The sequence below is a fragment of the Triplophysa rosa genome, linkage group LG2 (genome assembly GCF_024868665.1).
Source record: "Triplophysa rosa linkage group LG2, Trosa_1v2, whole genome shotgun sequence".
Classification (NCBI taxonomy): domain Eukaryota; kingdom Metazoa; phylum Chordata; class Actinopteri; order Cypriniformes; family Nemacheilidae; genus Triplophysa; species Triplophysa rosa.
This window is the reverse complement of record NC_079891.1, coordinates 28555630-28582804: the sequence shown is the minus strand read 5'-3', so window position 1 is coordinate 28582804 and position 27175 is coordinate 28555630. Positions and strand designations below refer to the sequence as shown.

General features: G+C 36.9%; 2 protein-coding genes across 6 annotated transcripts; one reads left to right on the top strand and one right to left on the bottom strand.

Annotated features, from left to right (window-relative positions):
- Positions 1 to 2059: 2059 nt before the first annotated feature.
- On the bottom strand, positions 2060 to 11054 carry LOC130551236 (uncharacterized). Of its 4 annotated transcripts, none has more exons than XM_057328793.1 (11): positions 10871 to 11054; positions 9683 to 9769; positions 9201 to 9539; positions 8757 to 8786; positions 8248 to 8601; positions 7688 to 7767; positions 7365 to 7425; positions 4388 to 4456; positions 2950 to 3078; positions 2782 to 2835; positions 2060 to 2665 (listed from the first exon to the last, which is right to left on the bottom strand). In XM_057328793.1, exons 4-11 carry the CDS (start codon positions 8773 to 8775, stop codon positions 2067 to 2069), a joined length of 1365 nt encoding a protein of 454 aa, XP_057184776.1. In that variant the 5' UTR covers positions 8776 to 8786; positions 9201 to 9539; positions 9683 to 9769; positions 10871 to 11054; the 3' UTR covers positions 2060 to 2066. The 4 variants fall into 4 exon arrangements, with proteins under 4 accessions (XP_057184776.1, XP_057184795.1, XP_057184783.1 ...); XM_057328812.1 differs by having other exon boundaries at positions 2782 to 2826; XM_057328800.1 differs by having other exon boundaries at positions 9216 to 9539.
- A 1912-nt stretch (positions 11055 to 12966) lies between these two features.
- Positions 12967 to 27168, top strand: si:dkey-13n15.11 (NACHT, LRR and PYD domains-containing protein 12). 2 transcript variants are annotated; one of them, XM_057321065.1, is made up of 16 exons: positions 12967 to 13084; positions 13415 to 13629; positions 13707 to 13853; positions 13955 to 14077; positions 14191 to 14310; positions 15089 to 15211; positions 15350 to 15472; positions 17842 to 19740; positions 19820 to 19993; positions 20187 to 20360; positions 22603 to 22773; positions 22947 to 23120; positions 23197 to 23370; positions 23501 to 23674; positions 26215 to 26261; positions 26597 to 27168. In XM_057321065.1, exons 1-16 carry the CDS (start codon positions 13067 to 13069, stop codon positions 27142 to 27144), a joined length of 4404 nt encoding a protein of 1467 aa, XP_057177048.1. In that variant the 5' UTR covers positions 12967 to 13066; the 3' UTR covers positions 27145 to 27168. The 2 variants fall into 2 exon arrangements, with proteins under 2 accessions (XP_057177048.1, XP_057177057.1); XM_057321074.1 differs by having other exon boundaries at positions 12979 to 13084; positions 13355 to 13629.
- The last annotated feature ends 7 nt before the right edge of the window (positions 27169 to 27175 follow it).

The window sequence follows — 27175 nt, the reverse complement described above, 5'->3', positions numbered from 1 at the left end:
AGACGAAACTGTCTTTGTGAGCTGAAAAACGATTTAAAGCTCATTATTATAAAACATATTACAAAAACCTTTTATAAAAAAAGAAGTCATTGTAAAGTTCATAAACTAATAAACTTAATCGTAATTGGGTCTAACATACTAAAATTTCTAAGGACATCATCTGTTTACAAACTTTTGCACTTTAATCTTTGGCATCGGTTACACTTCATCCTGATGCTAATCATTGCTGTTAAAGGGCAACAATTTCCAACTTTCAATCTAACGTATTTTAAATTTATATCTTATGTACTATATATACATCAATATATTTCAACGCAATGTGATGAGAATTCATACCTATTTTATGAGATGGCTCATTTGTAGGAATTCGTATGATCTCATTCGTAAGTTTGATTGTGATTTGACTTTGCCCCTGTGACATTAGGGTTAGGGGTGGGCTTAGGGTGGGCCTTTCTCGTTGCTTTTCCTCGCCTGTGATATTAGGGTTTTGGGGTGGAGTAAGGTGTGACTTCTCCTGATATTGGGTTATAAATATATAAATGTATACTCTACACGCATGTAAGTCGCGCTGAATGACACAAAAAAAGGTTGTGCTGACTTAGAATTGTCATATTTGGGTCTCTTCAATATACAAGTGAAAACTCAACTGGTCATCTCATTTATCTTGTCACAAATATAATGACAGAAATGTTAATCCAACGGTGGGAAACGATGTGAAAGCTCCAGTATGTTTATTGTTCTGGAGTGACGTGACGGTTCAGGACCTCTCGACCAATTACACGCAAATGTTTGAGAAGCATCCAACAAACAAGCTATTTGCAAATATCTGTTTCTGGATAGTGTCGTATAATTCCAGTATCAATGTGCTGTGTTGACAAAGGAAGTTATTGGCATGTGCATATGATAACTATCTAGCATGATATTGTATACAAACACAAAAATCTCATTTTATTTATTGTCTTTTAATATCAGTATCTTCTCCGATACACCTGTATTGAGAAATTTTCATTTTTAATGAAGTTAATGGATAGACAGATTTAAGAGATCTGGATAGACATACCACAAAGACATGCTTAACCTGGTATACGTAAGTAAACTTGCTACATGACCAAATACAGCAGTAATTTCTCAGTACAAGAACTAAGAACACAAAAATATTGTAAAGTACCATCAAAAGCTGCGCAAGTACTCATTTGTATATTGAAGGGTTCTGAGTTTACTCGGTGTGTTCTTCATCGCAACAAAAGGAAAAGGTTTGTTTGTGTATACGCACATTTGATGACTCTCATTTGTTATTAAGCATGAGGATTCTTGCATTTACACTACATGGCAATATTGTTCCACTGTAAAGCCTCACTGTTGCCTAAATTGGGAGTCACAGTGGAGACCAGTGGAAAAAAGCAAGACTCAGCTCCACCTTTTGGCCAAAACCAAAACTACTTCATAGTGTTTTACATCCTCATATTTTTTACAGAAACTCGGGTGAGTAGTGCAGCACACACTCACATCATTAACTGACAAAGTTTCTTACTTAAAAAGGATTTTAGGAGGATTTCAGGATCTTCATTGCCGACTCATAAAACTCACACATTGAGGAATATTTATTCTTCAGTGTCTCTAACTCTCTGTTCTTCTCCTCCATCTGTCTGCTAAACTCCTCCTGCATTTTAAACTCGGAGTCTAAAATGTGTCTCTGGAGTTCAGGCAGGATATTCTTCATTAGACTTCTCTCTGCTTCAAACCTGATCTCTCCTTCATACATCTGCCTGATCTCCTCCATCTCCCGTCTGTGTCTCTCCTCCATCACACTCTTCTCCCACTCTCTATCAAGTTTCAGTCTGTTAATATTTCTCTCCAGCTCGGTTCTCTTTTGTACTTCTTCCTCCAACTCTCTCATTAGTTCTTTCTTTTTCTCCTCATCTCTTTCTTCTCTCATCTGTCTCTCTAGTGCACCTGTTCGCTCATTGAGTTGTTTGATATCTCCTTCATGTTCCTCAATCACTCCCTCTATCTTTCTCAGAAAGTTCTGCACCTCCTTTTCTATTCTTTCTTTTATCTCTCTCTCCTCACTCTCTTTTCTCTCCTCTCTGTCTCTTATGATCTTTCTCTTCATTGCTCTGATCTGAGACTCTACCTCCACTCTGATGAATGTTGAGACCGTGAAACCTGTTTCCACATTTCTCTACAAGTCTCTGAACCTCCTGATTCTCTGATTGGATGAAACCCTCAATGTTCTTCTTTTGTTCTTCGTCAGTAACAGTAAAAAGGATCATAGTGTTCCTCCAACATCTCTCCCCAAAAATCTCCCCCATTTCCTCCATCATCTCTCTCTTTACTCCAGTAGACTGCTGCACTGGTATCACCAGGAGGAAGGCGTGAGGTCCTGGAGCAGACAGACGGATACAGCGTCTCACATCTTGTCTCACCTCCTCCAGAGAGAGTTCAGGACAGAACCAATCAGGAGTTTCCACCACAGTCACCTGCTTCCCATCCACCTCCTCCTGTCTGCTCTCACTCTGCTGTGTCTCTGCTGATGTATCAGTCTGATTCTTCTCTCTGTTCAGGATGATGTTTCCTGCTGAGCTCTTCTCACATCCAGCACTGCCCAGCAGAACCAGCCTGAGCTCTGATCCAGAAACAAACACTGAAGCGGTTTCTCCGCTCACTAGAAAAGGTTCATCAATTGATTAATTAAAAGGCATCACATGTCCACATGTCTATTTGCCCAAAAAGATATTTCCTTAATAAAGTATTATATGAATTGTTTTATAATTAACTCACTATATGGAGGATCCAACTCCATACTGTTGTTTCTTCTTACTGGTGCTGTTGAAACTATACATTTATTTATATATGCAAATATTTTTACAGTATATAAAACTACTTAACAGCTAACATAAGAAAGACTTGTGTTCACTATTCATTTTCACCCCATCAGAGATTTCTCACCAGAACTCTTCAGTAGTTCGTTTTGTCTGCTCATGTCTTGTAGTACATTTCTCAGTTTCTCCAGTTGATGTTTACTGGTTTCCAACTCTTTAACTGTGTTCTCCAGCAGTCTCTCTTTCTCGCTCATCTCTGTGAAACAAATACATTACAACTCCAGTTATTAACTTAAATTGATTTTATTCTTGCAAATAGCACTGTTTATTTAATTAGTATTATCAATAGGCCCCCAATGATTGTACTGAAATTCAGTTCTAAAGCAATAATTGATATTCTGTATCTTAATGTATCAGCAACAGATTTAGGGTGCACATCTTTTTTTAGTTAAGATGACAAAATTCTATGCAAAGACTCTGAATCTATCTATAAAATCTATCTGAAATTACTGTGAAGAGGGTGGCTCTGCAGCTTTCATTCTGAAATTTCACATGCGAGTAAACACATTTGTGTGCAAACACATTTATTCCCTTACAATTGTACCTTGTAAGTCGCTGGGCTGGTACCCTAATTTTTAGGGTGAGCCACAGACCGGAGACTTGGAGATATTCCATAGACACGTATTTATTATAACACAACATTCTAAACTCACATAATCCACACCAAACAAAGGGTAATCCACAAAAACCAAGAACATACTGGGAACCGACAGGATCGTGACGCTAATGTACTTTTTGTACCTTTACAGGTATATAAAACATAATATGTTGTTGTACTTTTTTGGGTACATTATTGTACCTTCAAAGGTACTGTTAAATGTTTTGTACCCCTAATACCTAACTGGTACACAATAGGTCCTTAGGGTACAATAATGTACCCAAAAAAGGTACAACATTTTGTGTTGTCTACCCATAACGATACAAAAGAAACATTTAAAGCAACATTCCACCAAAAAACAAACATTCTTTCATAAATTACTCACCCTAAATGTAAATTTAAATGTCTTCCAATAGTTTTCTTTCCGTTCAAAAGAACAAAGAAATGTATACAGGTTTGGACCAACTTGAGGCTAAGTAATGTAGGATAGAATTTTCATTTTTTGGTGGAGTGTCCCTTTAAGAGTACCACCTCAGCGACAGAAAAAGGTAACATTTTAAACCATTTTGTGACAGTGCAATGGCAGTGTTTTTGGTTGTGCATCGGGATGCTACAAATAATGGTGTAATGAGGACATGTGACTGAATGATATAGTGAATTGATCAACAAAACATGATCAGTTCTTGGAATACAGCACCTCTAGTGCAGTTTATGATATTTTAATCTATTTGTGTTTTTAACTATGAATGAGTGTAGTACTCTTAATACTGTAACACATTTTAATTCAATCAACAGAAGGATGCTCTCCTTAAATGAGCGCAGAAGGATTCTACAGATTTCCTCTTGGTCTGCTTACAGCTCCCCAATATACTGAAATAAATGATCACAGGATCATACAGAGACTCACCAGCTATATGTTTTGATGACTCATTTTTCAGTCTCTCTACTTCAGAATGAAGCTTTTCTATTTCATCATCTGGAAAAATGAAATTTAGATGTTAAAACGTGTTTTGAATCATGTAGTCACACACTGGAATTTTCGTTTGAGAAGCTAAATCAAACTGTCAGTTGCCATGTTGCTGTTGTTTCACAGGTTTGCCCGCCCATTCAGCCTGGCTAGATAATGGTAAACAAACTTGGCTTACTGTCCTCGAAGGCGGCTCGAGCCCGAGGCTCAGCTTGGCTCGAGCTCAAGTCTTTCCTCTGGCTCAGTGGTTAGAGCATGGCGCTAACAACGCCAAGGTCATGGGTTTGATCCCAGGGGATTGCACATACTCAGAAACAAATGTGAAGTACAATGCAATGTAAGTCGCTTTTTTTGTAAATGTCAAATCCCCCTTCCTCCGAAGAATAAGAGAAAAATAGGAGGAGATGGGGAGGAGGAGGGATGCCCAAGGGCCCCCTTCATTTTATTGCCACGCCACAGTGTCTTCTACGGTGTTTATCAAATTTTATTGCTATTATTATTATTATATTTCATTTTCTAATTATTTTATCAAATTTTCTACTATTTGAATTTCATTTTATATTTATTTATTATATTTCATTTTCTAATTATTTTATCTAATTTTGTATTATTGTAATTTAATTTTACATTTAATACTTATATTTAATTTCTATTTTATATAAGCACAAGCATACTAAACTTTCCAGGCTATTAAAAAAAAACATTAACAAACAGGTTTCCAAAATCAGCAAAAACATTTGCAATCATACTTCCTTAATGAGTATTTTACAATAAATACTTTAAATAGGGTCTTACCGTTAAAAAAGTCTTCTTTCGAACTTTTTAGCTTAGCTGAGCAGAAAACCCTAATGATATCGTTAAAATCCATGCTTCTAACCCTATCGCATTCCATGGACATCTGTGTTAAATGGCTAAGTCTTTCCTGTCCCACTGAACGAGTCTTAATAAAAGATAACTTTGAGAAGGAGAGCTCTCTTGACGCATTACCGATCAGATGTGCTGTCTGATGTAAGAGCCGGCGCCGATGTTCTGTCGATTTATGCTACCCATCAAATTTTGCTGCCCTCGTGTTGTGATTGGGTTGGGTGAGGGGTAACTTAGGTGTAAAGGTTTTTGCATATACAGTCTGAAATTTTCGTATGCGTTTTTTTGTATTTGGCGCTCGTTTGTAAGGTGTCTCTGAATTGTCAAAACACCTCTCAAAATGCTTGCTACGGATGCGAAAAACGCAGAAAATCGATCCCAGTCTGAATGTTTTTATGACGACGAAAATATCGCAGGCAGTGTGTCAATGTGATTGACACAACGTGAGGTTGTATTTATTTTTTAACGTGCAGAAATTTCGGACTCAATGTGCAATGGCCTTAAGGGTTGGGGGAGGGGTTAGTGCTGTTTTGTATGGAGGTAGCAAAATTCGACAGGGTAGCACAATTCGTCAGAACACCGTCGCCAATATTACACCATGCACCAGACTATTACTGTCCTTTTCATCTAAAGGGGCAAAGTAAATATTCATAAAACCCTTTGCTTTCTAACTGGTTGGTTATAAGAACAATAACTTACTGCTGCTGCTGCTAACTCACCTTCAACATGTTAAGCACATTGATCTGCGATGGTGGGTGATGCTAAATGTGTATTGCCGCTACACCCAGGAATTTCCTCGGGCACGGATGTTTTGTCCAAAAGTGAACTAAGTAGTTAGTTAGTTTGAGAATTTAAGCTGTAAGATTAGCCTTACGTCTTTCCCTTTCAACTCTATTTCTCCTTTTTGCACACCACTATCACTTTTTTGAACACCAGTGAGCCAAGCAGAATACTTCACGTTCTCGACATGCAAAAGCATAACGCAAAGAGGCGTTTCCAGACGTGATGGCGCAAACTATCTGTAAAGTGATTTTGATTGGACGGTGAAATATATCAGTCAGGAACATTTTCCAAAAGTTTCATGTTATTTTATAATCAACCACCTATATGAATTGTCAATCGATGATGTAAGGACAGCTCCCATTTCCTCCAGCCAATCAAGGGCCCCCTCCTTCCGCGGGCAGTGGGGCTTCAGTCCCATCTAGCCCATATGTTAATCCGGCCCTGTATACGCCCTTAATGTTGATTGACAGGACTGAATGTTCAGGCTCCTCCCGAACCGATGCTTAGAACTTCATTTGTGTTCTTGTAGTATTTTCTCCTGATGAGTGAATTTGGTTTTCTGTTCATCCCGTTCAGTGGTGTAGTCCTAACAAAAAAAGTGGTGTATACCACTATTACCCCGACCCCAAACGGCCAAAAAAGATGTCATTGTGTTTGTTTTTCTAGTAAAATTACAATTATTTATTTATTCATATTTATGCATAATTCATCACTTATGCTTTGATTATGAATATGCATTTATAGGGCACTGGCTTTAGTTTGAAAGTTGATGCAGGTGCTGTTGACCACAATAATAAATAACTAGATTCCACATTTGCATCCGTTTCTATGGGCCGTTATACGTAAGTCGTCCGCCATATTGGAACTGTGCGAGCCGGTCTGTGTTGCCAAGTCTGCGGCTTTCTGCTTACAGTCAAAACCTTCTAAAAGTTCAAAATGAAATTCTGGTCTCTAGATTTTGCTTCAATGTATATTTTCGGTCATTTTTTCTTCATTCATTTTTTATTATTTTTCTTCAGTTTTTTTTCTTTCATAAACATTACATTACATGCAATGTAAGTAATCAATGATCTGTGCTGATTTCTCAACCTTGTTTTAAGTAGCACTCCAAATAACACGATTAGTCAAATCACCAGTCTATAGAAGTTTATTGTATAAGTACTTATTTTTAATAATAGTTGATTTGATTATGCCTTTAGTCATTTGCTCATTGTCTCATTTATTAATTTGTATGAAAGTGTTTTCACTCAATGTGACCAGTTTCACTCACCTGCCATTAGGACAGAGTCCTTCATTTTTAATCTTTCATCTTCAGTCCATGTTCTGTTTATCTGTGGATGAAAATAATCACTCAGTGTTGATATTTGTGATTTATTATGAATCAGGCTGATTTATTCTGTTTAAAATTAATGTGATTCAAACAACAGAAATATGTTATTGAGAAGGATTATGATTGGATACAGAAGAGGGAGATCAGTTAAGAAAGATGCTGCATTTATGTACAGATAAGGAATAGCTACTTTATTTGTAATTTGAACACGACATCTTAAAAAAAAGAGGAATATGGGAAGAAAGAAGAAATTACTTCCTTACCTCATCTATGTTTATTATGTATGTACCATGCTGCTTGTTAATAGCTTCAGCAATGTCAAAAACCGAAAATGCGAGCCTGACTGGAAATACACAGCGAAATTTGTTTAAAACATCAGAAAACAACAGGAAGTGAACAGAAGTTATTTATCAGAGAAATGTAAATTTGGGCTGACTCATGAGTAACAGTAACTTTTGATTGAACTTCAATAGTTTCTACAGGGGTTTTGGGATTGGCACCCAGATCAATCATGATATCATGATACTTATCAATAAAGAACATTAATAAACATGAATTTACTCTCACTGCGCTATGACTGGTTCATTGTTGTTCATCATTTAAATCATCCTATTGTTTGACGATTTATTCAAACTATCCTGAGAGTTAATCAAACTAAGATTATGGTAAAACTACCCTTACCTAATGTGTATGTGTGTCAGATTGATTTGTCAAACTTCACTCAATGATCCTCTACATCTACATTCTGTTTCAGATTATTTTCAATTTGACAATATTAATATTAAGACAATAAGCTTGTGAACCGTGTAACTTCTATACTTACTTAAATTTGCTGCTCTCCATATATTTACTCTTACTGTTATTTCTTCTGTCCTGCCTCCACTGGTGACCTGACACACATAATCTCCCAGATCTGACCCACTGAAGTGTGTGAGCGATAAGGAAACATCTCCTTTCTCCAGCCCTTCAGTAAACTGTTTTACTTTGCCAATGTAGCTTCTCCCCTCTATAATGTGTCTGTTCTTATAGAGACACGCACAGTCTGTCTCCTTAAACCATCTGATCTCCATGTCAACAGCACTGATGTTAGGTGACAGGTGACATGGCACAGTAAATCCAGATATATGATGAACCACAGCTCTTTTAGCTGTTTCAGGAACAACAAGCTGAAACTCATCTGTAACAAAAACAAACGCAAATAACGTATGTCTGTACATTTAATACTATCCTTACATGTACCATGCAGTATGAGGCACAATTTGTGTAACAGCACATGACAGAGTGCCCTTACATGTAAATCAAAGTGATAAATAATCTTATTTTGAAACTTACTGCTGCTTGCAGCTGCCATCTCTCTCTCTCCTAAAAAGAAACAAACCACACACCGTGTGAGAAAAGAATGATGTTAACTGACTTCACAACATTCCAACATCCCTAATTTAAACGGATAGTTCACCAAAAAAAGGAAAATGCTGTCATCATTTACTCAACCTCAGATTGTTCCAACCTGGTATAAATTTCTTTGTTCTGCTGAACACAAAGGAAGAAATTGGAAGAATGTCAGTAACCAAACAGATCTCATCCCCATCAACTCCCACAGTATTTATTTTCCCTACTATTAATGGGGGATGAGATATGTTTCGTTAATGACATTCTATGCACAAGTTTTCTATTTAAAAAAAGGAAATAAACATGCATTATGGATGTGACAAAAAAGACACAGTTTTCGGGAGGCGACAAACTTTGTAGGATTTCTGTGAATTAAAATGTACAAACCTGAAGCAATAATACCTTAACTTGAAGAGAGACCTCACATGGGTATTTGAACCACCAAATGTTGATATTTGTGCAGTTAGTACAGTAAAACCCTTTGGTATTGGTTGACCTTTGCAAGGAATGTATTAGTCTGAGAACTTTACTCTTCATATAAACTCACAAAACATTTTAAAGAGCGTTAGTTGTTTTGGTTCCAGTACTGCTTAACCTGACATATAAACGGAGCAGAAGAGGATTCTTTTCCTGGGAGTTTGTAGACAATAGTCTGCAAAAATTCCCACCCTGGTGTGGACTTCGGGAAATGGATGTCCAGCAGGAGGGTTTGAACAATTTGTTTATCTATAAAGAGAAAAAGAGAGAAGAAAAGAGACAAGAGGAGAAGAATGTAAGAAAACTGGCCTACCCAGAGCACAATGGGTTGTAATGAACATATAAAGAAGTACTTTGCATTTGTATTTGCATTTTACCTAAATAAAGTTTACCTTTCAGCTTGGTATCAGGATATCCAAGTTTCATTCTTCTTTCTCCTGAATAGAATTATCCATTATAATTAGCTGTTATTCTGCACCCTGTCAGTGGGAAAAAAAAGGTTGGCAGAGGCTGTGAATTCTAGGGCTCTAGTACAGAAAGTTAAATATAGCCTTAAAAAATAAAAAAGTATTTGTTTTCCCTATGGCAGTAAATGGGAGATGAGATCTGTTTAGTTACTGACATTCTTTCAAATTTCTTCCTTTGTGTTTAGCAGAACAAATAAATTTATACAGGTTTGGAGGGTGAGTGATGACAGAAGTTTCATTTTTGGGTGAACTGTCCCTTTAAGAAACAACACTCCCAGGCAGTAGACAGTACAGTTTTTAATGTAACATTACAACTGGTTCAAATTAACAAGCTTTATTTTAGATCTGGAAACAGGTAAATTCTCAATGTACTTCACTAATGTGACCTCATAGGCTATAGCTTCATTTGAGATTAACACAGGGGTAAGGATCTCTTATTTTTAAACGTACAGCTGCTTGCAGTTGCCATTTCTCTCTCCTACACAAAAACAAAACACAATCGGTAAGAGAGAATAAAGATGTTAGACTGACTTCACAACATCATCACATCCCTAAGGAACGACACTCCCAGGGACAGTATTTAACATCTGGTTCAAATTAACAAGCTTTATTTTGGATTTGGAAATTGTCAATGTAAAACTGGTAAAATCTCAATACTTTACTAATGTGACCTGACATAGCTTCATTTGTTATTAACACAAGGGGTAAGGGCGTGCACAAGCAAGGAATACAGTATGAGAATACCAGAGTTTTAAACACAGCTTGCAAGACTCAGATATAGCCTATATAAAATAGGCATACATATCTAAAAATAAAATCAGCAATAAAATCAGACATGAAATGTATTTAAACGTGTTTCTTAGTTGGTCCAGCCTATGTGCGATTTACAGTAAATAACAATACAAGGGTAAAATAATTAGCAGCTTTTCTATATCCTTATTGCAACTGATATTGTATTGCACTTGAATTTTTATGCGTATCGATTAGATTAACAAGTTAAATCAACTAAGATTTTTTTATTTATATGTTCAAGTATACAAATTTTAAGTAATGTTTAGTATCACGATTATTTAATATATCTGGTACAGGTACATCAAATTAGGCTGTACTTACACAGTACAGTGTTGAATCTGCTGCGTCACGAGAAATATGTCCAAATGATGTTCATTTTAGATTCTCCTTGCAATAAATTAATTGTACGTTTTCTTTCGTGTACATTAAAGAATGAAAAAGAGCATAACGTTATAATGTTGCATTGAAAGAGATATTACTTTCACTTTACCCTCTGCCTTTAACGTCACGGACAAGCCTAGATATCTGTAAAACGACTATGACCCCGTGTGGTCACTGTTTGCTACTACACGATGATCCATGTTTAGAGCAATAGTTCACCCAAACAAAGGTCATCATTTACTCACCCACCCTGTACACATTTCTTTGTTGTGCTGAACACAAATGAAGATATTTGAATGAAAGTTTGTAACTAAGCCGTTTCAGGTCACCATGAACTCCCATAGCAGTGTTTTGTCCTATCTTCTTGTTGTTTCAAACCTGCATGACTTTCCTGCAAAACACAAAAGAAGATATTTTGAAGAATTGGTAACTGAACAATGCACCCATTGACTTGCATTGGTTTTGTGTCCATAGTGCAATAAAAGTGCCTAGAAGTTTACGCTTTCAGAAGATTAGAAGACTAGTCCATGAAATAAAGTCCCATCACTAAAACGAAAGTAGTTTTAGTTGATAGTGTATTTAATATAACAAGCAAACATGTATAATTCTCACCAGAACTCTTCAGTAGTTTGTTTACCTCCAGCAGTAGTTGTAGTTGGCTGTTTATGTTTTGTAGTTCATTTCTCAGTGTGTCCAGTTGATGTTTACTGGTTTCCAGCTCTTTGGCTGTGTTCTCCAGCAGTCTTTCTTTCTCACTCATCAGTTTATTTTTCTCTTCAATCCCTCTTTGTTTTTCTTCAGCCTCTCTGGTTGCTGGTCATTAGAGTTGTACAGAAGTCTGTCCTTTTCCTCTAAAGCAGTTATTTAATTGATTCATGTAATATGACTGATAATCACATTTCCTAATGAGTATTTTTTCAGGTGTTGGGGTTTCTGTATTGAGGTAATAATCACGGGCTCCCCATCATTTGATTCTACATCATTAATTCTGATTCAATTTCAAAATAATCCTTGATTGCATATTAATGTTTCATTAATGTTTCATTAACATCTCAAGGGTCTTAATCTTTAGTGAGTAAAGGTCGGATGTTGCCAACTACTGTGAAAATATTCCACACATAAACATATAAAAATGACTGTGTTCTAAAACAGCAACTCAAGTCATATCTGAGATGACTGCCACTTTCATTCTAAGATTCAGCTTCAGAATACTTTTACATTTAGTTTTGTGGCTTAGTAAGTGAATAAAATGTGACCCTGGACAACAAATCCAGTCTTAATGGGTCATTTTTTCATAATTGAGATCTATACATCATCTAAAAGCTGAATAAATAAGTTTTCTCTCTTTCTCATTGTTTGGTTTATTTTTCTCTTCGATCTCTCTTTGCTTTTCCTCAACTTCTTTGGTTGTTTGTAGTTTATTATTGAAGTGATACAGAAGTCTGTCCTTTTCCTCTAAAGCTGTTTCTTTGCTTTTCTCAAGATCTGTGTTTAATCTTTACTCAACCATCAGGCAATTTTTTAGATTGCAATCATTGATGTTTGCATCATCAGCCATCTAAATGTGTGTCTCTAACCTAATAGCCATGAATATTGCTGTGCAACATATAATTGTGATAAATGTTTGTCCTTTATATATGTTCTTCACAGGCCTGGAACATCAGTTTGTCACATCCTTCTGTCAGCTGCTTATCTGTTTGTATTTCAGTGTTGTTGTTTGTTTTCAAGCAATGTGAGATTCAGTGACCACACAACAGCCTACTTCTCACAGCATCATCCTCAGATACTACTGTACTATTCCTAATAAATTGTCCTTGGGGTAAATATTTAGCAATTAAGGAAAAAACAAAGACATTCAACAAACTGTAAAACACAAATATGTTGGGTTTTCAAAAACATTTTCTTTGCCATGCAAAAATAAAGCAGTTTTCACCTAATGTTATTGAAGTGTGAGAAGTTTCCCAAGTGTAATTGAACACATGTCCTGGCGTTTTGAAACCACTAGGTGGCTCTATAACATAGACGTGGACGTGCAGCCATTACTGTACCGACAGTTCCCGTCTGTGTTAACAAAATAACGGTGTACGTTATGATGCAAAGAAAGACGGGACTTTGACACGACACAAGATTCTGTAAATGTGTTCACATGCAACGGTAGGTTCAGCGTTTATAACATATTGTGCCCAATCGTTCTCGATATCTGTTGAACTTGACGGTTGAAATGCGTTACAAGCGGACACGAGAGAGTCTAAAGGTCAAATTCTTGAAGTGACTTAAGTTAACTTACATGTTGTGGAATGTAGAAACAATCGTTTTCATGCAACACCCAAATGTATTTGTACTTGTTCACCTTACTTTAAATATGGCGTGAGCTTGGACTCAACAAGTTTGTTTACAAGTTTGATGGTTCACGTTTAAATTCAGGTCCGTAGATACTTAATATGGATGAAGCAATTCCGTTTAATCCACGTGTTTGTGAGATAGAAGGACGATGTCTCATGTGAAATGAATCTGTTTGGAGAAAGAGAGGAGGATGCTTCCAAGATGTCTCTTAAGAGAGAGAAAGAGGAGGATCTTGATCTTCACTATCAGATCCAGAGACCAGAATCTCCCGTTCTGAGTCTTGTGTCTATGAAGAGTGACAGATCAATGGCTGAACCTCTTAAATTCAGTGATACAGAAGAACCCTTTCATCCCAGGTGAGTACATTCACATACCTGCTAAATATATATACTGTATACTATTCCTACCAGGAATATACCAAGTTGTTTTTTAGTATTTCAGAAAGCGTGAAGGAAGGTTTTGTTCACCAGCAGTTCCGGAGAGCATCATCTCCACAACCAAGCTGTTTGTCATTAAAAAGTGACAGATCAATGGCTGAACCTCTAAAATTTAGTGATACAACAGAGCTCGTTCACCCCAGGTAAGTACATTAACACACCTGATGAGGATGTACAGTAGGAATATAATATAAAATTGTTGTCTTAAGACTTTGTGGAAATTGTGTTTCTCTGTTATTTTCAGTAATCTAGAGAGAGAGAAAGACAGTCCACCATCTCCACAACCAAGCTATGTGTCAATAAAGAGTGACAGATCAATGGCTGATCCTCTTAAATTCAGTGATACAGCAGAACCGTTTCACCACAGGTGAGTCCATTACTAAGATGGGTGGTTTATATGATAACATACAAGATGAGAGTTTTAGGACTTTATGGAAATGTCATGGAATACATTTATATTTATTTATATGTCATTTTCAGTATTTCAGAAAGTGATGAGGACAGAGCATCATCTCTACAACCAAGCTGCGTGTCGTTGAAGAGTGACAGATCAATGGCTGAACCTCTTAAATTTTGTGTTAAAGAACCCTTTCACCCTAGGTGAGTTATTAATACACCTGTTTAATATAGAATTAGGGATGCACCAAAATGAAAATTCTTGTCCGAAGCCGAATTAAAATGAACCACTTGGCCGAATATCGAATACCAAACATGGTTTTTGCATTTCTTCTATTTATTTAGCCAATTTTTCACTATTGCATGAACTGAATGGTCAAAATGTGCTTTTTATATTTTGTCTTGCTTTTTAATAAAATACAATGTATATAACTTAAAATAAAATTTAGCAAACCAAGTAAATTAAAATACGAAAATTGAGCCCTCTCCCTTATTCAATGGCCTAACATTATTAGGCCTATAACTGACTGCTAAAAGAATGTAATGCACTCTCTATGCCTACAACAAAAAAGTTATTTAAAAAGTGCCATTTAACATAAGCCAAAAATACGAATAAACAAAAAACTGTTGGATTATTATAGGCTACACTGCAAAATGATTTAAAGAAAAAACATGCCGACTAACAACCATTTTAGTTCAGTTTTGCTGCAAAGTGTATGCTTTATCGCATCAGACGTCATGTTCGGTCAAATTTATTCAGCCATATTTCACTTATTCGGCCAAACACCAAACATGCTTTTTTGCTATTTTCGGCCAATTAATTTCAGTTGCCGAACATCCATATATGGTGCATCCATATATAGAATATATAATAAGATGTGGGTCTTAAGATGGTATGAAAACTGTATGGAGCATTTTGAATACTGTATCTGTATAATTATATTTCAAGATTTTATATGCAACTTTTTTTTCTTTTTTTCAGTACTGCTCGCTGCCAGTTCCAGGGAGCATCATCTCCACAACCAAGCAGTGTGTCATTAAAGAGTGACAGATCAATGGCTGAACCTCTTAAATTCAGTTTTAAAGCAGAACCCTTTCTCCCTATGTGAGTTATTAATACACTTGTTAAATATAGAATGTATACGATATATTAATATAATATTAGATCTTAGGACTGTATGGAAATGGTATTGAGCATTTTATTAATATTTAAAATTAAATTTACTGTATATATTTTTTTCAGTGATGCACACTGCCAGTTCCAGAGAGCATCATCTCCTCAACCAAGCTGTTTGTCATTAAATAGTGACAGATCAATGGCTGAACCTCTTAAGTTCAGTGATACAGCAGAACCGTTTCACTACAGGTGAGTACCTACTCTTATCTGCTAATGGTTAGTTGACAAATATACCATACAGTACATGTGTCCTATTGTGTGACATTTGCAAAAATTTAGAAAACAAACGGCTGTTAATATACAAATAGCATAAGAGAGATTTATCTTCATTGTTAGTTTTTTCCTACATTTTTGTTGTCACACCATAGGACACGTTTACGGTACATTTGTCATTTACCCTTATACAGTTCTTTCAAGAATGAGACATTATTGTAGTTGACAAGAAATTAGATTTAAGCAGTGTTGTGCAAGTTACTTCCAAACTGTAATACATTACAGATTACTTGTTACTGTTATTTAAAAGTAATCCCTTACCTTGCAATATTACTGTCTCAGAATTGTAATACGTTACATGACTCCTGTATTACTTTTGAGTTACTTTCACCAAAATAACTACAGAAGTAGAATAAAGGTCGACCGATTAATCATTTTTGCCAAGTAATCAGCACCGATAACGATTATTTGAACTATCGGCTATCGGCTATAATCCCCACCGATAGCTTTTCCTGGTTGCGTTTGATCCAGACGCAGCAGGGAAAGCTCTACTGTGATACGCAGGTAGAGAGTTCAGAGTATAGTGTAAAACAGCGACCTCTAGAGGCAGAAATAAAACTGATAGCCTTTTTGGTTTGGAGACGCGAGACCACAGTCTGCACGGAGTGGAATACATCAGATGGGGGTTTAAAAGTTTCACAGTGACAAGGTAGAGCCAGTTGCAGTAAACATGATGTTAAAAATTAATTTATTGACTATATGCTGCATTAATGGGGAACGGCAGTATTTTTGCCGACAGGGCTGAGAGCTCGCTAACATTAGTAGCTTAAGAAGTTATAACATGGTGACAAAAATACACGTAGAAATGTTAAAATTTTATTATTGTAACTATGGATAGGCATTCGTGTGTGTGCATGAGTGTGTGTGTGTGTGTGTGTGTGTGCGCGTGCGAGATCCGCCTCCGAAATAGAAAACAGATGACAGAGACAGCACTAACTTAATTTCTGTTGCTTTGGCTTATCACTCTCGTCCTCTGTTTTCTTTCTCTTCTCAGTAAGTGGAGTGGTCGCATGGCACCGCTCGAGATGTTTTTTTAAATTGCTAGTGCGCTATTTCTCGACGTCGATAGTTCTCGGTTTTGGACAAAGGTTGCATTTGACAATAACGTTCTTCTTGTCCTTATCTCTGACAAAATCGAAGTAATACGTCCATCTCACGAATGTACTGCCATTTTCATCCATTTGCCGCTTTTCCACTGGCCAGTGCGCGCTAGGGCTTACAGCGAACTGGGCGAACGTCGAGCTCAGAGGCTGAAATCATGCCGCGTTACAAAATACAAAGTTCCACCAGCCAGAGGGAGGTGAATGACACCACACGCGTCTATTCACGAATCTATTCTATAAGACAATAAGTCTATTCTCGCGGGCGAAAAGTTTGTTGTAACGCCAGCGTTACTGAACATGTACTGAGTAAAATATTACTGAAAATTGATTAGTAATGCCTTACACTACTACGTTACAGCAAAAAGTAAAACGTTACTGTAATTCATTACTTTTGTAACGCATTACTCCCAACACTGGTTTTAACGAGTTTATTTATTTAGTTTACGCTGCCTTCACGTACTCTCGGAATTATCGGAAATATGAGTTTCTGAGGTTAAAATTGCACATGAACGCCCTCTGATGAAATAATTTTGATACCCGAGTTCCCGAGATGGGCGGGCCTTACACAATCAACATGGTGGATGGGAGAAGGATTTCTGCTGTGGCAGATAGGATTTATTACAGCTTCATTGCCTTGTCTTGTCGATAAATTAGAACATATTTACATATACGAATAACCCTTTGTAGCATACTGCATGTTTTATACACTGCAAAAATAGCATGTATTTCACCAATTATCCAGAATAGTAAGCAAGCTGACTAGTAAAACTATACAGTAGGATGTACGGTTGAAAACTATTACCATATATATAATATATTTTCCCAAGACACACGCAAGCATGAATCTGGCGTCCTCCATTCTTTCCGACAACAAAGCACCTGATCACAACCAGCTCGGAATCATGACATCAGAAGTGGGAATTATCAAATTTCCGAGAGCACGTGAAGGCTAAAGCTAGGAAATCTGCTCTTGCAGTAAAAAATGTGCAGAGATATTACAGCTTCTGGGATTTTTTTCTATTTTTACTCTATTCCTTTTTTCCCAATACATAAACTAGAAGAATATAGAGGTCACTACGTACTGTACATAAAGAAATTATTTCTACAAACTCCTTTACACGCATTATTTTTTACTAAACGATCTAGCAATTACATATTGCTTAATAATTGATCTTATTTCAGTATGGAGCAGGAGACTGAAGAGCCACAGCGGAACTCTTACAAACCAGCAGATGACATCCTACAGAGAGTCAAGGAGAATCACAAAACCAGCATGAAGAACAAGTACGAGAGCCTATTTGAAGGAATCAACGTACATGAGAACAAAACCCCCCTGCACAGGATTTACACACAGCTGTATATAGTAGAAGGAGAGATTGTAGGAGTGAATGAAGAACATGAGGTCGTGCAAATAGCGAAAGCCAAAACCGAACGCTTACAAGGCACACCAATCAACTGCAATGACATCTTTCAACCCATATCTGAACCAAGCTGTGAGGGAAAACACAGAAAAATAAAGACTGTGCTTACCAAAGGCATCGCTGGAATCGGCAAAACAGTCTCTGTGCAGAAGTTTATTCTGGACTGGGCTGATGGTGAATCGAATCAGGATCTTGATTTTGTTTTTGTACTCTCGTTCCGAGAGCTAAACTTGGTTAAATATGAGCAATACAGCCTTCACAAACTTTTGCTCGACTTTCATCCCAAGCTTCGTGGGTTAGATTCAAAGATGTATGATCTGTGCACAGTCTTGTTCATCTTTGACGGTCTAGATGAAAGTAGGATTACACTGAATTTTTCAGAGAGCGAGAAAGTTTCTGATGCGTCTGTAAAATCATCCATGTGCACGCTGATGTCCAACCTCATCCAAGGAGAGCTGCTGCCTTCCGCTCGCATCTGGATAACATCCAGACCAGCAGCGGCCAATCAGATCCCTCCGTCATACATCAGTCGCGTGACAGAAGTTCAGGGATTCAACGACCCCCAGAAAGAGGAATATTTCAGGAAGAGAATCACCGATCAGCAACAAGCCAGCAGAATTATTTCACACATAAGAAAAACGAGAAGTCTTCACATCATGTGTCACATACCAGTTTTCTGCTGGATTACAGCCACCGTGCTTCAATACATCCTGCAACAAGATCACAGCGCAGAAATCCCAAGAACGTTAACCGAAATGTACATACATTTCCTGATCATTCAGTTCAGCGTGAAAATACAGAAGTACGATGAGAGTGATTTGCGGAATGGGAAAGATCCCAAATTGCTCTTGCAGTCAAACAGCGATGTGATTCTCAAACTCGCTGAACTGGCTTTCAAATCTCTGATAAAGGGTGACATCATATTCTACGATGAGGACCTTAGAGACAGTGGCATAGATGTCAAGGAGGCCTCGGTGTATTCTGGGATCTGCACTGAGATCTTCCGAGAGGAATCTGTGATCTATCTGAGGACGGTTTATTGCTTTGTACACTTGAGCTTTCAAGAGTTCTTTGCCGCGCTTTATGTGTTTTCCAGCTACTTATGCAGAAATGTTGATGTTCTGAAAATGTTCGAGAAGAAAAAAGGCAGAGCAAAGATCAGATTCCAGCCTGAAGGAGACATTGCGCTCGATATGTTTCTGAAGGGTGTGATAGAAGAAGCGCTAAAGAGTCAAAATGGACACTTGGATCTTTTTCTTCGATTTCTTCACGGCATCTCCCGGGAGTCAAATCAGAAGCTTCTCCAAGGTGTGCTCACGCATGTGGAGAACGACCCGGAAAGCTTCAAGAAAGTGATCAAAAATCTCAGAATAAGTCTGAATTTAAATCAAAAGCAGAACATTAGTCCTGAACGATGGATTAATCTGTCACACTGTTTGCTCGAAATGAAGGACAATTCGATCCTTGAGGAGATTCAAGCTTCATTTAAATCTGAAAGGAGAGTAAAATATCTTTCTCCAGCACACTGTTCAGCTTTAGCTGAAATGATCCTCATGTCTGAGGATGTGTTGGATGAGTTAAGCCTGAAAACATACAACACAACGTCCGCAGAGGCTCAAAGGAGACTGATACCTGCTGTGAGGAACTGCCGAAGAGCACTGTGAGTTTATAAAGAAGTTCTTTTCAGATGAAGAGCGTCATTTTACTGTTGAAATCACTTCATGTTGTATTATTTTCAGTTTGGCAGGCTTTAATCTCACTGAAAAGTCGTATGAAACTGTGGCTTCAGCACTGCAGTCAGAAAACTCTCCTGTGAGAGAACTCGATATGAGTAATAATGAGATTCTGGATTCTGGAGTGAAGCTGCTCGCTGCTGGACTGAAGAGTCAACACTGTAAACTAGAGATACTGAGGTCAGCTATCACTTATATTCGGAAAATAATATTAGCATGTATTATGTATAGAGTTCAAACAGGAAAGCACACTTTAGCGATGAACCATAGTTTGTAAACTGCATCTCAACCTTCTTGTATAAATGAAGCGAAGGCATTTTTGTTATGACCTTCAGCACAATAATGTTCTTATATGAACCATTTTTCTTTATAGATTAAAATGCTGTCAACTCGATATGCAATCGTGTGAGAGTTTGTCATCTGCTCTGCTAACAGCGCACACATGTGTGAGAGAGATCGACATGAGTAACAATGAGCTGCAGGATTCAGGAGTGAAGCTGCTCGCTGCTGGACTGAAGAATCCACACTGTAAACTGGAGATACTGAGGTCAGCTATATACAGTCACAAATAAGATACTGAAAATAAATGACACTTATTGTAGAGGTGAAAATTAAAGCAATACACAACAGAGTTACCTGTGCCTGTAAAACTGTAGGTAGAGATGGTTCACACATTCTTAGGTCAGTTTTTGGCGTAGAAAATGATGCACACACCCAAAGATTTGAAGAGTTCAGATGTTCTAAAATGAGCATTTTTATCAGGCTTGCACATTTTGGTTCAGTAATTTCATTTTAATAGCTTTAGATAAAAGCGTCTGCCAAATGCATAAATGAAAATGTAAATGAATATGTTCTTTTCATTACCATTCAAGTGAAATAACTGAACGTCAACATAGGAGCCTGATAAAATGCTCATTTTAGAAGAAAAATTGAGATGTCACTTTTCATTTCTAAACGGGACTCCTTGCAATTTCATGCTAATTTTAACCTTAAAATTAAATAAAAAGGTTTTTTACCATTACACCAAAGGTTTTCACCATACAGACAGCGCAGATGTTAATAATGATGATTTAAATACCCATAAGCATTTTTTTTATTTTTAAAGCATGATTTTTCCATAGACGGTTTCATCTTAACAACATAAACAAACGTTACTGCGCATGCACACTTTTGTGACCCCAACTGAACTTCCGGTACACATTCACAAACAATAGAGTGCCTGTAGATTATTTCTGATAACAATCAAAAGAAACCGACAAGAACCGTTACTTGGCAAAACTTGTCTCTCCAATATTTTGAATTTAGACTCCGATAACAAGCTCAACCACTAGATGTCAGTGTACCGTACGGTTTCTTTAAACGCGTTAAAACTTCAGGATCCATTCAAAAAATTGTTTATTTAATAAAATGAACATACAACAAAATTCAACAAATCGTTTATTTAATACAATTATTGTACAGTAAAATATGAATATAAATGAATATTAACATAAATTAAATTAAATATAAATAATTATATTATTAGACACTAGTAAAACACAAAACGGAAGTTAACTGGGGGTCAGGCGTGTGCGCGCACGTCTGATGAAACGGTCTATAGTCAGGTAAATCAGTCGCTTTCAGAATTGTCACATCCATAACAGTCCATATTTGTTATAAATGGGAACATGAAAATTAAAATATAGTAACCATTTTATCATTGCGGTCCTTATGAAACCTCTGATGTCCACATTTCAGGAAGTGGAAAAACACTAATACGTTTTAAATGATTAAATACTGTGTTCTCTTTTTAATAGATATTTGCAAAACCCAGTGACAAACATAAAGGGTGACTAATCATAATAATGATTTATGGCAAAAAATAAAAATCACAAAATTATGGATATTACGGGTATTAGAAGGACAGCAGTGTTGTTCTATAAAGAGCCATCCCTTCTACATTTGTTGAGGATTATTGCTTCTGGTTTGTGCATTTTAATTCTCAGAAGTCTTTTGATGCATGTTAAACTTACAAACCTGTCCATTTTGACACATCCATAAACATGTATATTTCCCTCACCTTCAATAAAAGGCACATGTATAGACATACACTACTGGTCAAAAGTTTAGGATTGACAAAAATGTTTCTCGTGATCTTAAAAATATTTTAATCTAAAGGTGTATCTATTAATTTTGAAATGACTTGTTTACAAAAATATACTTGTGCCACCATATTGATTTCTTTCGTTAGAAAACTTTTTGTGTAATATATATATTTTTAAATGGATTTCTTGGACTAAATAATAAATAAAAAACAGTCAATAAGAGTCCAGCAAAAAAGGAATTTCCTTCAGTATACTGTTTAAAAAGCTTCCCAGGTTGAGACTCGAAGAAGCTGAATGATAAAAAGCCAAGTGTACGATTTTGCAAATTCTAGTCAAAGGGTGACTACTTTGAAGATGCTAAAATATTCATTTATTTTGGATACTTTTAGTCACAACATAAATCCCACAGTTACAACCGTGTTATTCAATGATTTTGATGGGTTAACTATTATTCTAAAATGTGGAAAAAAAACGAAATAAAGAATGAGTAAGTGATCCCAAACTTTTGACCGGTAGTATATATATTATTCTGATGTCTGGACTCAGGAGTTTAGGAAAATATAGGAGTTTTCAATCAATATATACTGTAATGTTTTGACTACAAATGTCAGTCATAACGCTTGACTGCCTGATAAATGTTTTTAAAAACTTTCCAGAAGGTACTTGGTGCATATAAAGATATGATTGTATGTATTGTTTTGTTAGATTGTCTGGCTGTAAACTCAGTGATGAGTCCTGTGACGCTGTGGCTACTGTTGTACAGTCATCAAACAGCATGAGAGAGATCAACATGAGTAACAATGACCTGCAGGATTCAGGAGTGAAGCTGCTCGCAGCTGGACTGAAGAATTCACAAAGTAAACTGGAGATACTGAGGTTTGTGTTTTAGATCATTTGTTGTGTTATGCTGATATATTATGATCCTGTTAAAGTGTAACTTCTAGTTGATGCAGATGGATAGATATGCTTTTTGGTAAACTAAGGTTTGTTGGTTGAGCACTGTGAAGATTCTTTGACATCGTGAGTAAAACTGATGTGTTTCTGTTTAGATTGGCTAGCTGTAATCTCACATATGAGTCCTGTGAAACCTTGGCATCCATTCTGCAAACCGCAAACTGTCACCTTAGAGACCTTGACATTAGTAACAATGACCTGCAGGATTCAGGCGTGACGCTGCTGTCCGCAGGACTGAAGAGTCCACGCTGTAAACTGGAGATACTGAGGTTTGTGTTTCAGGTTTTGATACTGAACCCTACATCAAATAGGTCTCTAATTTCTCTTGATTCATGTTTTTGGCAGAATGTCCATCTGTAATCTCACCTGTCGGTCTTGTGAAACTGTGGCATCACTTCTACAGTCAAAAGACTCTGTCCTGCGAGAGCTAAACCTGAACAAGAATGACCTGCAGGACTCAGGAATAGAGCTGCTTTCTAAAGGACTTCAGAGTTCAAACTGTAAACTGGAGATACTGAGGTGCTTATGAACAATAAGTTTCACTTCATTTGATTTTTAAAGATGTAACATTTTGGATGCTGCAAAAAACTTCTTCTTCTTCAAAAAAAGTAATTTCATAGTAAGCATTTTTAACTGTCTGTCTATGCAGACTATATGGCTGTTTTATGACAGAGAAAGGCTGTTCTTTTCTTGCATCGGCTCTGATGTCAAACCCCTCACACCTGAGCGACCTGAACCTGAGCTGCAATGATATAGGAGAGTCTGTTGGCCGGTTGCTCTTTGAGAGAAAGGAGGATCCAACCTGCAAATTAGAAAAACTTAAGTATGTTGTGACTAATAAGATTCATCTAGTCATGTGTATTTAATCTTGCACACACTCTGCTTACAGTACAGCTACAAATATTCCTATGCATACATACCAAAAATGTGACTCTGCCTGTGAAAACCCAGCTCATTTTTTTGTGATTTACTGTTTGCTTTTTTACATAAAATCAACATAATGTAAAAAAACATTGCGTGACATTATAACCTTGATATCTTTAATATTGACTGAGTAAGGTCATGTCAAAGATTGAAATCATAGGGAAATTAAAGCTTGAAATCAAACTTTGATGCTCGTGATCTCATAAGCAGGGTCGCAAATGGTTCTGGAGGAACTGCAGTACAATAGAGCCACACTGCAATGAAAATATTCATTGTGAGGGAAGTGACCATAAGAAGCCCATATACCATATGATGCCACTTGTTCTTTTATTTTGAAATGTTAAAATGGCGAAAATATATTATTCTAGTCAAATATATAGTATTTTGTTGCAATATTATGTTGTAATAGTCTGACAGTCACTGTTGAAGTTACACCAAAACGCTACTTACATTGCTGCCTTTAAAGTAAACGGCACTTTGTTCATTTGCTTAATAGGGTCACTTCTCTATAGCGCTACGCTACTTTTTGACTATAGACGCTTTCAAAGCAACAACATAAGCAAGCGTTAATGCGCATGCCCGCTTTTATGGCCTAAACTTAATTTAAAGAATAGAGTCCCTGCAGAATATTTCTGATAACAAGCAAAAGAAATAACAAGTTAAATACATTAGCTAGCAAGTCAAAAGTATGTGTAGCCAGTATTGTTTTTACCAGGTTACCAGTAGAAGAACCTGGAGGGCAGCCAGTGAATTTCTACATAAAAATGCACCATCACAAATTCAAAATGCCTATTTTTTGCACCGTTTATGGTTGTCTAAATCGATCACAAGGCGTTTTTATTGTGTAGAAAAAGTTGTTGTTCATGAAGGGAGAAATGCGAGTATTGAGGGAAAAACGGAGGGAAAAAGTGGCTTGTAAACCTGAATCTGCGGTCGAGAGGAGCCGAGTCGGATAACTTTCTAAAACGTGGTTTAATGTGCTTAAACGACGACCAGGAGAATTTTGTCGCTGCCATGAGCCACGCTATGCGTTTCCTTTATGATGAACTTCTATGGAGGCGAACAAGCTTAACGTGAGACTATTCTTATCCCTGAAATAAGTGCTTGTTCTTTTAACAGTAGCAAGTGTTCATTACAATTAGGTTTAATAGAAATTTGGTTTTGTGGTCCTTGTTTCGGTCAGAGCCATTGAGAGAGAGAGTCGCGACAACAGAAGTTCAAAATTTTCGCGTGTCATGTGATTCATGGAGCCTTCAGATTGGTCCTGCAAGTTATTTTTTGCCTTTAAATGCTTTATTTCTTTCATTTTTTTCTTTACATGGGTTTCGTCACAATTACCCGCAGCTCCATGCATTACTAGTAACTTCCAGGAACTATTGAGAGCCTCCATGAACTGCCATTGCTGTGAAAAAACTGTTCCATGGGAGTCAACGAGTTGACTCAACTCTGAGTTGAGCCGTTTCCTCATAATGGACTTTTCTGGGGTAGAAACGCTTAACGGGGTTTTTCACTTTATCCAGTTAATAAGGACTTGTCCTTTTAACAGCAGCTACTGTAGTGTTTATTACAAGTAAGGTTTGACAGAAATTTCGGCTTCCCTGGTCGTTGTTTAGGTACATTAAACCACGTTAAGCATTTTAGGAATTCACCCTACTCTGCTCCTCCCGACCTCATGCAAGGCACTTTTATCTCAGTTTTTCAGTCAATACTCGCATTTCCCCTCTTCATGAACAACAACTTTTGCTACACAATAAAAACACTTTTTTTACGGTTTGATCATTTTGAACAGCCATAAGCAACGCAAAATATAGGCATTTTGAGTTTGTGATAGTGAATTTCTTTGTAGAAAATTACTGCCTGTCCTCCAGGGTTGCCAGGTGTTTGCAACAAAACCTGCCTTGTGGCCAATCAAACTAGCCCAAAAAATAGCCCAAACACAACAACTAAAAATATTCCACTCTCATACATAAAATGCATTTTACAGCCATTGTTGTGCATTAGAAACTTCAATCAATAAAAATAATTGTATAGCAGTAATCACTGACAGTATATTTACATAAATAAAATTATCTTACCTCAAGATTTACAACTGATATACAAAATCCTGGTTATACTTTTTTTTAGAACTATTTGAATGAACTATTTACAGATTTTTTTGTCTGATTTAGTTTTATCAGTTAGAATATACATTTAGTAGATGGATTAGTTTAATACACACATTTAGGTCAACTACAATTGATGAATATGTCACAATCTATTTTATATATAGGATTGTGTATGTGACAATATGCCTTTTTGTGGTGGTTTGTGTACTTACTTATTCTGTGCATACAAGTGTAGAGTAAGTGTAATAACACTTGACACAATGACACAATGAATCTCTCTTACTATTATAAATAGGCAAAACATGGAATCGTGACATTGTGTATTTTTCTACAGGGTGGAATATGAGGGAAATTATAGGATTGCTGCTGGATTTCGAAGATGTAAGTGTTCTCACATACGCCTATGTTGTTTTTCACATATACCTGGCATCAGCCTTACTGTAAATAAATACATTTTATTTCTTTGTAAATATTTGTAAATAAAATACTCTTAACCCGTTATCCGCCCAGAAACCATTATAACATTTTCATTAAGACATTTAGATTTAGTACGTTAAGCTTTACGAGAACTTTCAGCTGGTCCCCAGCACTGACTTGTCCTCAGTGATCTTCAACCCCCCAGACGTAAATTTTTTGCTCTGTCATCATCACTTTATTATAATTGTTCATGTTTTGCTCTATCGTCAATGTTCTGTAATCTCCATTGCTATGTACAGTTGCCTGCAAGCTCACAATGGACCCCATCACAGCACACAAACATCTTGCTCTGTCTGAGGACACACATGTGACACACGCAGAAGAGGAACAGTCATATCCTGATCATCCTGAGAGATTCGAGTGCTTCCCTCAGGTTCTGTGCAGAGAGAGTCTATCTACATGCTGTTCATGGGAGATTGAATGGAGTGGCAGGAGTAAGGTCTGTGTTTCAGTGTCATATAAGGGAATCGGGAGGAAAGGAGAGAGTAAGGAATGTGAGTTTGGAGTCAATGAACGGTCCTGGACGCTTCTGTGTGCTGATAACAGCTTTGAGGCTTGGCACAATAATAAGAGAATTAAAATTCGTACACCTTCGTCCTTGTTTCGTTCTAAAAGAGTGGGTGTGTATCTGCACTGGGCAGCTGGTGCTCTGTCTTTCTACAGTATCTCTGCCGCACACAGACTCACACATTTACACACATTTTACTCCACATTCACTGAGCCCCTCTATGCAGGGTTTTGTCTTTATTCTGGCTCCTCAGTGGCTCTTCAGTCTGTATTAGATTAAAAAGTCTCCTGTTGGATACAACACATGTGGC

Coding starts and splice junctions, on each gene's coding strand:
- LOC130551236 (XM_057328793.1), bottom strand. Junction 4,457..7,364: donor GGACTCTGTCCTAATGGCAG/GTGAGTGAAACT, acceptor TCATTTTTCCAG/ATGATGAAATAGAAAAGCTT. Junction 2,666..2,781: donor GGAGTTGGATCCTCCATATA/GTGAGTTAATTA, acceptor AACCTTTTCTAG/TGAGCGGAGAAACCGCTTCA.
- si:dkey-13n15.11 (XM_057321065.1), top strand. Junction 14,078..14,190: donor GCAGAACCGTTTCACCACAG/GTGAGTCCATTA, acceptor TGTCATTTTCAG/TATTTCAGAAAGTGATGAGG. Junction 22,774..22,946: donor AGTAAACTGGAGATACTGAG/GTTTGTGTTTTA, acceptor GTTTCTGTTTAG/ATTGGCTAGCTGTAATCTCA.